Raw genomic sequence first — 12,485 nt, 5'->3', positions numbered from 1 at the left:
ACGGGGTTTGACCTGATATGTATGTGTATGATTGCACAGTTATTGCAGGTTTCTGTTTACAATGAAAAGTCATCTGTTCCAGGTCTTTGTTTATCTTTTACTCATAATATCATACTTTGAGGTGAAACATTAAAACATGATTGATATGTAAGATACAAATATAGCACTTAAAATAACAGTATCTTCCTACCTCATTTTGTAAAGACTAATTTAGAAATGATCAAATATTAGTTGATTATAAATGGACTGATACCGATCCTACTTTAAGGATCAAAGCATTCATGTGGTTGTTTTTTTTTTCTCTTTCTTGGTTGCGAGTTTATAGAGTTTTGGTGGCAGATTAAGTTACTTAAGCATCCATCTTTGGAACTCTTTATTAGAGAAGATATGAGAAGGGAGCTGGGAGGGATTAAGATTAATGTTAAGGAGCAGAGGTCCATAAAGAAATAGTAATTTTAATTGTTAATTTTATGTCTAAAAAGCTGAAAGAAGAGCAACAGAAGAAGCAGGAGCAGCTGAAGAGGCGGCAGCTCGAGCAGTTGCAGAGGCTCATGGGTGAGCAGGAGGAGCTACTCGCCTTGGTGTCTGGGCAGCAGACACTCCCAGGTATTATTTACTGAGGCCTTTGGTCAGTACCGTGGTAGGCAGTTATACACATTTCCTGTCTTTAGTTGTTTGACAGGTTATTTCTACCATTTCTCTGTTATGTTGCCAACTCCAATTTCAAGCCAGACAGACAACTATGGGACGGTAGTGGTGTAATATAATACACATGAGGGATCTGTGCCATTCTGGAACATGTGTGCCATACTTAAAGACATTGACATTTATTTATAAAATAAAATTTTAAAAAGCCCCAAAAGAATAAAAGATGCAGAGCTGAATTTGACCTAGGGCTACTGAGGTACAACCCCTGCCTGATGAATGAAAAACTGATCAGGGTCATAAAAGTGTGTATGTGTAGAAGCCGTTCTGCTCCGCTAACGAGCCATACCAGAAATACTTTCTGGGGTAGTACAGGACAGCTTTTCTGTTGAATGCTAGATCAGTTAATAGAAAGCATGATGTACTTACAGGGACGAGCAAGCAGTGGGAAGTTGATCTGGAGCAGTAGTTTTGAAAGTTTTTTGACCAGATTGCATAGTAACAAAAACATTTAAAATCATGACTCATAATTTCAGAGAAATTTCATGAATCAGTTCTTATTCACATGCCTGGAAGGTAGCAAGGACATTTCAAAATGGATTGTGTCCCATGGTCTGAAAAACAGTGGTCAGGGGCAGTGTGCTTGCTTCTTGGTGCTGCCTTTTAAGAGACACACTTTGCTGATTAAATGGAGCACCTGTTCTGTTGAGAGGCTGTCCTAGACGTAGAGAATACAAAGAAGAAAGATCTTGGTAGGTGTGCATGCAGCTGTGGTTGGATGGTACCTTGGGTGTGGTGGTAGCACTGGTGACAAGGAAGGCAGCAAATGAAGAATGGCTCAGGGAATTCAGATGTTTATGTTAGACAATGTAGAGAATGTGGTGTGTATGTAGAAATAACTGAGTGGTTCAGGGTTCTTTTATGGAGGACAGAAAAATAATAATCACTCTCACTTATAAAATAGCCTGTGATAGTTTTCTAGTAGAAATAGCATATGGTAGAGCAATAGGGAAGCAGATTTTAAAGTTACTAGTGTGAGAACTACTTCCATGGAGTTATGTAACAGTTGTTTTCAGTTCTCAACATTTTTTGGTCAGGACCCCATAACACTCTTAAATTATTGAGGACTCCAAAGAGTTTGTATTAGTATATGGGCTATAGCTATTGATATTTACTGTGTTAGACATTAAAACTAGGAAACTTAAAAACTAATTTCTTTAAAATAACTGTGTGCTATAAATAACACTTTTTAACAAAAAAAATTTTTCTAAAAAATAATTGAGAAGAATGGTTCAGTGTTTTTGAAAATCTCTAACTTTTCGCTTATAGAACCCAGCTGATTCTCATATCTACTTTCGCCTCCCATCTCTTCATTTATGTTGTTTTGGTTGATGTATGTGAAAAAAAATCCAGCCTCACAAGGACATGTGATTGGAAAAAGGAGAAAGCTTTTTCAAATAACATGGTTATTTCTTTGATATTCCACCAAAGTTAACAAGTGGTCATTTCTTAGCTGTTATTCACTGTATGGAATCAATCATATTAATGAACTTTCTATACTCTAATTACATTAAAATATATTAAAGTATCTTGACATTTTGGATTCATCATCCATGCTTTGGTGAAATCATGCATTGGTTATTTGGAAAATAATAGTTCTCTGAGTGAGGTAGGTTCTAAAAATGTTGATGTATTTCATTATAAAGTATAAAAATTTATATGTATTAATGCTACCACAGATATCATCATAAAAGTCTTGAAATATAAAGCTTTCAAGCTCAGGGTGATGGACATATTTTCCAACATTCTGATTTTTACTTGAAAGTTCATACTTTATCATTGGCAACAAATACTGTCAGTTTCCTTGAAATGTCTGGCTCAGTTGTCTCATTTTTGAGAAAGTGTTCTGCCAAGTACTGTGGTTTAAATCATCATAGTTCGTCATTCTTTCAAGTAGAAATAATCCCTGAAAGATCAGTTAGTTGAGCTTATGGCTGAAAAAATTTCACAGCCCATGGCTTAGTTTACAGCGGAAGTGATTTATGCATACTTCTCATTTTGTCCTATAAAATATTCAGAAGACATGAACTCAAGAGTTAAAATTTAACTAAAAAATTAATAATTTTCCTGCTTGCTTTGTCTGGAACATTCTTCAGTAAAGCTATTGTTAGTTTTCGAGCTGAGAGTGTGGTGGAGAGCACAGTGGGTCCTGCTGTTCTGCTTTTGAGTGAGGTCCCCAGGAAGCTCCCTCACAGTGCATGTGATCAGGGTACATGTCAGCACAGTGAAAAGGCAGATACTGTCTCAGTAGTTCTGAAGATAGCCTGGATGTTGGTGGATGTCCTGACAGAGTCTTGGACACTGGGAGTGTACAGACCACACTTTGAGGACTGCTACTTTGGGATTTTGCTCTTCTGTCAGAGATGTCTTTAGGCTGAAGTGGGATGACCATTAGTCAAAAATATTTAGATGGGAGAATATTGCTATTAAAGAAGGCAAGTTGAATCTGATACTCAGTGAGGACCTACCTGACTTCCAGTTTTATTTGTGGGCTAGGGGTGAAGCAGAGGGTATAAGACATAGGTGGCATGCCTTTTATGAAGTACTTCCCACTATGTCTTATTTTTTTGGCCATGCCACATGGCTCGTGGGTCTTAAGTTCCTGGACCAGAGATTGAACCTGCACCTCCTGCAGTGGAAACACAGAGTCATAACCACTGAACTGTCAGGAAGCCCCCCCCCCCCCCCCCCACCATTGTGTCTTTAATTCTAAGTTTAATTGAAACAATCTGGGAAAACAGGAGTAGTAAATTTCAAGGGGCTGGTACAGCAGGCAGGATAGGTAGTATTGCCATTTATTCTCTAAGAATTCTATCTTCGAGATACATGGAAAGGGAATCTTTTGTCTGTTTATTGGGTGAGTTCAAAAGCAGAGACTTAAGAAACAGAACAGGTAAAAAGTATTACAGGAAATTTAGGGACTACAGAAAAGTACAAAACAAAATCACCCATCATTCCACCACCTGAGGTCACCAGCATCTTAATGGGAACATAAAGGAAAAATGTTTTCATGTGTTGTAACGCAGAGCAGTTATTGATTGTGAAGGAACAGTTCAGATTATTTGTAACAGTCTGCACCGGTGCTCTGCATTTAACTGTTTGTCACGGGGCTTAGAGTTGACAGCTCTAGGCAGTGCTCACGGATGGAGGGTGAACGATGCCTTCCACAGTTAGGCAAGCTGCAGCTCTGGAGTGTGAACACTGCACATGAGTCGTGGTGTAAGTGCACTTTCAATCAAAAGTATGCAAAAGTCACTTTGGACTCTTAAAATTTCATGACTTTGTTAAACATAGTTTCCTAATAATGAGGGAAAAAAGTACTTTTCTCACTTCGGAGAAATCATAGGTGCCATTAACAGGTAGAACAGAAAATGTTATAGAAAGTCATCAGTTTTGTTTATTTTCTTAATTGTAAGGTTTAACTCCACTGCCTGATGACCAGAGCCAGAAAAAGTACAGACCTCCGGGAAATTCAACCACGGTAGAGAAAACCACGCCCTTCTTGCCATCATATATCTACCAGAATCAAAGCCAAGAAAAAAAACACCCTTCTAACATTTTATCGAGTGAACAAAACGACTTCTGTAGAACTACTCATCAGGATTTTGTTTTAACTTCAAGAAGTGGTGCTTCTCCCAGCGTGTTTTATGAGGCACAGTGTCAGGAAGCACTTGTGAAAAAAAATGATTTGAAGGAAGAAAATGATAACTATTCTAAAGGTGAGTTACTTATCTTTCTCTCTTCTATAGTTAATGACAGTGTCACCTAGTTGTTCTAAGACCAGGAAAGTCCTGCATATTTTTCTCCTATTCGTGTCTTTTTTTGTCCTCCTAAATATTTGTGTATTTATTTGGCTGCATTGGGTCTTAGTTGCCGCATGCAAACACTTAATTGTAGCATGTGGGATCTAATTCCATGATCAGATTTGAACCTGGACCTCCTGCATTGTGAGTGCAGAGTCTTAGCCACCGGAGCACCAGGGAAGTCCATGCTACGTCTTTAAATCAGAGATCCTAACTTCTGTACAGCCACTGAGCCTGGTTTGGACACAGAATTTGTGACTTTCCAGGAACAAGTTGCAGATGACTCTTGCTGACTTCAGACCTTGTCGTGGTAGCAGCCAGTCTTCAGAAAGGGAGGAAGCGATTTCTGTGTGGATCATTTTTCTCGAGAGCTTAGGAAAAGTTTGAAATCGATTTAAAAAGTGTGTGTTGGTGGTGGGGAATAGGATAGAAGATGTGACAGGTGAACAATAGATTAGTGATGGGACTTACTACTTGTAAGAGAAATCCCTCCAACCCCGACACCCTTACTGTATCTCTGTGTTCCCAGCACCTGGCAGGCTCCTGCCAGAGCACTGGCTCTTAGTGTCTGCTCGTTCCAACCTCACCGAGCGCTCAAGGCATTTCTACTGTAAAGTCCTGTTTCTGTGCTCACTCCCTGGCCTTTTTTTTCTTTCCATATTTTGTAATCATAGAGTGAGTATTGTGTAATAAATTATGTTCTTTTCCCACTCAATGTGGAAAGTGTTCATGGCACTTTCTGAAGCCTTCATAACCATAATTTTAATGTTATCATTATACAGATCATCAAATAATGTCTTTATTTCATGTTCTTTATAGTAGGACTGAATCATTTCCAGTATTTTTAATTTTAATTTGCTTTTCAACTTTAATGGTGTTTTTATGTATATGTTCTTTAGAGTCAGATATAGAAAAACACAAATGATACGACAAAAAGTCTTTACTCAATACTTAGTACTGGGCACCTTTTGTGGATAATATCTTATTCCTAATTTAGAGTAATTTCTTGGTATAAAAAGGTCAAATGTCTTTTCCTTATTTTTTATACAGTACATTCCCTTAACCTTTTCATCTTTATTTGGTGGCACTGTGCAGCATGTGAAACTTCCCTAACCAGGGATCAAACCCTTGCCCCTTGCAGTGGAAGCATGGAGTCTTAACCACTGGACTACCAGGGAAGTCCCACTGACCGTTTATTTTTGGCAAATTTCAAACATCCAGAAAAGTTGAAAGACTGCTGCAGTGATTATCATGTACCCACTACCTAGATGCAGCAATTGATATTTTTCCATATTTACTTTGTCTATATTTGTATGTTATATATATCTGTATCTATACTTAAATTTATCTATTTATATCTGCACATATTGATAGTTTGCTCAGTCATTTCATCTCAAATTATATGGAGACATTATTTTATATAATTTCAAATATCTGGAAAAAATTAGGACATTCTTCTGTATAACCACAATACTATTAATATTTTTGTATTCAGGGACCTTAACTATGGAAATGCAATTTAGAATGCTCCCTGCAATCCCAAAATTGCCTCTTTAAGGTGTTTTTTAAAAGTAGGATCCAGTCAAGTTATTGTATTATATTCAGTTGCTACAATTCTTTGAGTCTTTTATAACTTAGAAAATTTCTCCCCCTTAACATTAACTTTTTGAAGGATGTTGTGTTTTAATTAGGGTTTTTTAGTTTTCTTTATCATATTAAAGAAGTCCTTGAGTGTTTTAAAATCTTTGGTATACATTGTTTACCTAAATTTTTTTTTTTAAGCATAGTAACTTGTAAAATTCTCACATTTTAAGACTTTAATCTGCTCTTTTTATTGAACTAAATTGCTCCTAATTTTTATTCTAGGAGAAGGTATTTTACCATGTTTGGAGAAAATGACGGAACAGATTCAGGAAGGGAACGATACGAACTTAAAAAAAATTGGTGATTCCTCAGAAGTGGTTAATATTGAAGAAAGGTATCATTCGCGTTGAAAGGAATTTAATATGAGTCATTATTATTGGTACTTTGAAAGATCCATAGTTTTCTTGTTTTTGCTTGGACGTGCTTTTAAGTATAGGATTGAAGATCCAGCTTATTCCATATTGTTAGCAACAGTAAGAGGTTGGGAAGATAATCAGTTAAAGTAGCCTTGACGTTGTATTGGGAGAATCTAGCAGTTTTTTCCAGAGAAGGCAATGGCACCCCACTCCAGTATTCTTGCCTGGAAAATCCCATGGATGGAGGAGCCTGGTGGGCTGCAGTCCATGGGGTCATTAAGAGTCGGACATGACTGAAGCGACTTAGCAGTAGCAGCAGCAGCAGCAGCAGCAGTTTTTTCATCTAAAAAACTAATATTCTCTCAAATAGGTAAATCCTGTTTTGGAGAAGAGAAAGATCATATATTGGAGTTTCACATATGGTATCACTTATAAATAATAATTGAGTGTGGTTATAGAATATTAAATTTATTTTTATATTAAAGATAAAATATCAATAGTGAGGTTTATTATTTTCTTAAATAATTTAGTATATGTTATGGGATGCTAAATGACTTGTTAATATTATTAAGGATCTTAGAGAATATTTATTTAATGAACTATTCTTGGAAACATATCTTAGTTATATAATGAATATATTACTTTAAAAGTTAATCTGAGGTCAGTAGGTGGACTTCAGAGGGGCTTTTTCAAATCACATATAGAGACATGTATTTCTGTATTTAGGAGATGGAGTGGAATTGTAGCTTTTAATAGATTCTCAAATGGAATTTGTGATGTTGGAAAGGGTTAGTTCTCAGTTAGAGGTGTCTATCAGCCACACTAAGTGTAAAGTATTCACCACATCATGGTTTGCATGTTACATAACTTTATTTTTATGATTAGGCCTATTAAAGCTGCTATTAGAGAAAGGAAACAAACTTTTGAAGATTACTTAGAGGAACAGATTCGGTTGGAAGAACTAGAACGGCAACAAAAACAGCTAAAGGTTAGCATTTCTACTATTTTGATCCAGTTATCTAAGGCTTTAGAGATTTGTTTATAATTTGCTTAAAAAATAGCTTTGAGATTACTTGGATATACCAGAATTAATTAAAATATTCTTTTATTTTAGGAAGCAGAAGGATCTTTGCTTATCAAAGCAAAACCAAAACAACCATTCTTAAAACGAGGAGAAGGTTTAGCCAGATTTACTAATGCTAAATCTAAGTTTCAGAAGGGGAAAGAAAGTAACCTAGTCACCACTCAGAGCATTTCAGAGGACCAGCCTGTGTTTAAATCAGATAAACAACAATTCCAGCGGAAAACTGCTCTTATAAATAAAGAAATCTGTACAGAGAACCTTCCTGTTAAAAAGAACAGTAAAGTCAGAACCAAGTGTCATTCTCTCACACTCAGTCAGAAGCCAAAAGTGCTTAAGAGTAATAGTAGGAAAAGTCTCTCTGCATCAGGATTGAAAATGCCAGCAGGGAAGAAATGTGATGGGCAATTTAGAGAGCAGATCAGTTTAGGAAAAAAAGTGGAATCTAATAATAAAGAAAATGTACCTGAGTGTACAAAACCTTGTGATGTTGGTTGCACAATCTGGAATAAGGCATGCAGTAAGGACAGACTTCCCATTTCCACAGGACTCATCAGCTGTATGGCTTCTCAGAACCCAGCAAGTGAAAGTTTGAAAGGGTCAGAATCTTCTCTTGATGATTCTCTTCAGAAAAAGTTAGAGAATTGGGAACGAGAAAAGGAAAAGGAAAATTTGGAATTAGATGAATTTTTGTTTTTAGAACAAGCTGCTGATGAAATATCATTCTCTAGTAACTCCTCATTTGTACTGAAGATCTTAGAGAGGGACCAGCAGAACTGCAGAGGTCGCCGGCTGTCTTCTACCCCTGTCAAAGGTGTGCGGGAAGAGAAGACAGCAACACTGGGTTCTGTTAGTCAGCATAACCAAAACGAGGATCCGGGCCGTGCCCAGTGTGGAAGCAAGGCTGAGTGCGAGGTTGCTCCCAGACAACGTGATTCAGTGTTCTCACCCGGAGCATTGTGGGCGCCGTCCTGTGAAGTCAGGAGGAGAGTGTACCAAACGAACCCTCCTGAGAGGCAGGCCAGGTGGAGTGCAGGCGATGGTGAAGGTGTTACAGACAGTGATCACAGCACCGATTTGGAGGAACAGCTTGACGTCACTATAAAGCCATCATCTGCGGGTAAGGAAAGGAGTTCCAGCAGCAGAGAAGATAGTCCGCAAGTCTGTGATGATAAGGGACCTTTTCGGGACACCACGACTCAAGAGGAAGAGAAAAGGAGAGATGTTGATTTAGATTTGTCTGATAAGGATTATAGCAGTGATGATTCTCTCATAATAGAAAGCTTGAAAAATAAACTTTCTGATTCCTCCAGAAGACACTCAACTATAAATGTGAATAAAATTGACTTTGATGATGAAAGAACTTGGACTGACCTTGAAGATAATTCATTTAAACATGATGGTGTTCTTGGGAATGAAGCCATTTATGGGACTCCCCAGACAACCTGCCATAACAAGAGTGAAATGTGTGTACTGGACAAAACGATAAAAAGGAAGGTCGTGCCAGTCAAGAAGGGAGAAGACTTGGGCAAATCCACTAGGGGCCCAAGCCCTCCTCCTACCTCAGGTCTGATGATGGAATTCTTTCCTTCTCTGAAATCGAAGTCAAAGTCACACTCAAGCTCGGGAAATGATCCCAAGTTAAACACAAGTCAAGACCACCCACCTGGTATGTCAGAGTATTGTAATGAAATGTTATAAGTTTAAATTTATTTTATCAGTATGTTGTCAGAATGTTTCTTAAAATCTTAATCTTTCTAGATGCTTAGTAGATACCTAGTAGGTGTTTGTTAAGGTTTGATTTCTTTTGTGAGCCTAAATAATGTAATAGTCACACACACACGTGCACACATACTAGTATAAGAGATTTGGAAGAACTGTGATTGCAGATTTTTTCAAATTTTAACCTGTGTCTTCTTGCCAAGGCTTTAAAATTAATTACTGTAAGGTGAGATAACGTTTAAGTTTCTTTAATAACCAAGGGCTATTGGGCTTCCCTCATAGCTCAGTCGGTAAAGAATCTGCCTGCAATGCAGGAGACCGGGGTTCGATTCCTGGGTCAGGAAGATCCCCTGGAGAAGGAAATGGCAATCCACTCCAGTATTCTTGCCTGGAAAATCCCATGGACAGAGGAACCTGGCAGGCTACAGTCCATGGGGTTGTTAAGAGTTGGACACGACTTGGCGACTAAACCACGACCAACAACCAAGGAATACCCAACTTGTGGTTGGTGTTACTGTGTTACCTCCACTTGTGCACACCATTTTAAATCCGTTTTTTTAATGGTCTCATGCATTAATTTGCTAAATATGATGAAGAAGAAATAGAGTAAAATCCGAGTTTCCTCTCTTCCCCAGCCCCAGACCTGGGCTCCCAGAGACACCAGCTTTCCCATTTCATTTGTGTATTCTACCAAGATTCCATGCATATGAAAGTGTATGTGTGAATGTGTATATAATTTGCCTTTCCACACAAATGTAAACACACTTTGTATATACTGCTCTGCTCCTTGCTTGTAATATATTTTGAAGCTTGTACTAATACACATCTGTCTCATTCCATTTCATGGCTGTAAAGTATTTAGTTGATGGGATGGACTTTCTAAACTTATATTGAAAACAGTTTTCCATTCTTTTATGTAAATTATAAACTCGAATGTCTGGCAAAGCATGGGTGCTTTAAAATATAAGCTATTTTTTAAAAATAGTATTTTTTGCAGGAAGGTTGGAAGTTTAAAGTATAGACTTTAAAGTAAACACTTTGAAGTGTTTAAACTATCCTAAGGTAACTGTGATGTATTTCTTTACATTCGTTTTTCCTATGTATTTTTAATATGGTAGAGACATATAATTGGCCTTATCCTTTTTGACCAGATGTATGCAGTGCTTTGGCCATATCATTAAAACTGTTTGTGTACTTCAAAAATGGTTGCAGAGAATTATATTAATGTAGCATAATTTTATTTAGTAGTTTCATGTTGAACATTTCAGTTGTTTTTCACTATTAGAAATAACACTGCAATGCACATTTTTGTGTAGAATGACTTGTATGATTTTATAAGTTCATTCTTTAACTAGATTTTTAGAAGTGGGTCAGAGGGGAGATACATGTATTTTAGTCTTGTCATATAAGTCAAGGTTATTTTCCAAATGGGTGGTTGAAGGACAGAATTACAGGTTATTCTGTTAAGTAGCATATTTGATGTGGAAAAGGTCTTAATTTGTATTTCTTTTATTGGTGGGGGATAAACTTTGATTTTGGTGTTGATTAGTGCTTTAGATCTCTTGTGAATGCTTATTCATGTTCTTAAGCTGTTATGTATATTTGTTCAAAAATTTACTTGAATGACTTTTAAAATATATAATGTTAATTTGTCATCAGATTGTTTTTTTAGGTAGAATGATTTGATTCTTCAAGTTTAGATTGCCCCATCTGCAAAGTTATGCCATTGTAAATTTTTCTGTCTTTTAGAAGTATTGTTCCTAATGCTTTTCAATAATACAGGTATTGAGAATATATTTGGCTCTTAGTGTAGTAGCTAGCTAGTGTTTTGCTGCTGAAAGCATTTTGTTCAGTTCAGTATTTGTGGCTTATCTTCTAGGTGGCAATGCTCGATCTCAAGTTTTGAGAGAGAAAATTATTGAATTGGAAACAGAAATAGAAAAATTTAAAGCTGAGAACGCATCTTTAGCTAAACTTCGCACTGAACGAGAAAGTGCCTTGGAAAAACTCAGGTAAGTGGGGGGAAATGTACAGTGATCCAGTTATATCTTTAAGATTGTATCTCAACTATTTGAAACAATTCCTGTTAATTTAGCAAGAGAAGGAAGTGAAATACATACCACAAAAGAATTTAATAAATTTAGATAAAATGACCTATTGTGGTCAAAGGTGTGTTAAAAGGGGAATTCTCTTAGTGATGAGGTCATAAACTGAAGTTTGACAAGCAGTTTGGAGCTGTGAATTCAAGCGCCACCTTGGCCAGTGTATTACGTTCTAGGGCTGCTGTGACATAATGCACACAAACTGGGTGGCTTAAAACAACACAGATTTATTTTCTCACATTTCTGGAGACTGAAAGCCTGAAGTCGGGCGTCAGCAGAGCTGTGCTTTCTCTTCTGTTTTCTCTTGGTTTCTAGTGATCCTTGGCCTTCCTTGGGTTGCAGCTGAACATGGGGTTGTTTCTGCCTCTGGGTTATTGAGAATAGTGCTGAGGAGCCATCACGCTGTTCCACAGGGGCCGCACCAGTCATGTCGTGTATATTTTACCAGTTTGTGTCATGTTCACCATGCTGGTCCACAGCGGCTGCGCCAGTTACGTCGTGTTCATCTGCACGAACCAGCTCTGCATCCTGGGGATCAGTCATGGTGTGTTAATGCCTTTACTGTGCTGTTGAATTTGGTTTGCTAGTTTTTTTTTTTTTTTGAGGAGTTTTACACCCTTATTCATCAGGGACATTAGCCTATAGTTTTCTTTCCTTCTGTTTTTGTCTGCCTTTGGTATGAGAGTGAAAACTAGCTTCACAGAATGAGTTTGGAAGTGTCCCTTCTTTCTAAAGATTGGTATTAATCCTTCTTTGAGTGTTTGGTGGGACTCACCTGTGAAGCCACCTGTCCTGGGCTTTCCTTTTGTGGGAAGTTTTTGATGACTGATTCAGTCCTCTTATTTGTTATTGGTCTGTTCAGGCTTTTTCTTCCTTCTGGGTCCAGTTTTGGTAGGTTGTATGTTTCTAGGAATTTGTCAGTTTCTTCTGAGTTATCCAGTGTTTTGGAATATAATTGTTCATGTGTGGTCCTTTTTATTTCTGAGGTATCTGTTAAGGCCTGTATTTCTCTTTTTTTCTTAGTCTGACTAGGGGTTTGTCTCCCCTAATTCGTGTATCGTTCATTTAGTCA

General features: G+C 37.4%; 1 protein-coding gene across 7 annotated transcripts in view; it reads left to right on the top strand.

Moving 5' to 3' along the window:
• The window catches only part of CENPJ (centromere protein J), a 36,842-nt gene that overhangs the window by 4,348 nt on the left and 20,009 nt on the right, over positions 1-12,485 (top strand). For all 7 annotated transcript variants that reach the window (XM_025262775.3, XM_006046089.4, XM_025262774.3 and 4 more), the window contains 6 exons: positions 483-606; positions 4,122-4,424; positions 6,375-6,486; positions 7,394-7,496; positions 7,623-9,258; positions 11,191-11,323. In XM_025262775.3, the coding sequence (XP_025118560.2) occupies positions 483-606; positions 4,122-4,424; positions 6,375-6,486; positions 7,394-7,496; positions 7,623-9,258; positions 11,191-11,323 (2,411 nt within the window). The remainder of the gene's footprint in view (positions 1-482; positions 607-4,121; positions 4,425-6,374; positions 6,487-7,393; positions 7,497-7,622; positions 9,259-11,190; positions 11,324-12,485) is intronic.

The sequence above is a fragment of the Bubalus bubalis genome, chromosome 13, assembly GCF_019923935.1.
Source record: "Bubalus bubalis isolate 160015118507 breed Murrah chromosome 13, NDDB_SH_1, whole genome shotgun sequence".
NCBI classification, from domain to species: Eukaryota; Metazoa; Chordata; class Mammalia; order Artiodactyla; family Bovidae; genus Bubalus; species Bubalus bubalis.
The sequence above is the reverse complement of the archived record's forward strand: the minus strand, read 5'-3'. Positions and strand labels throughout refer to the sequence as shown.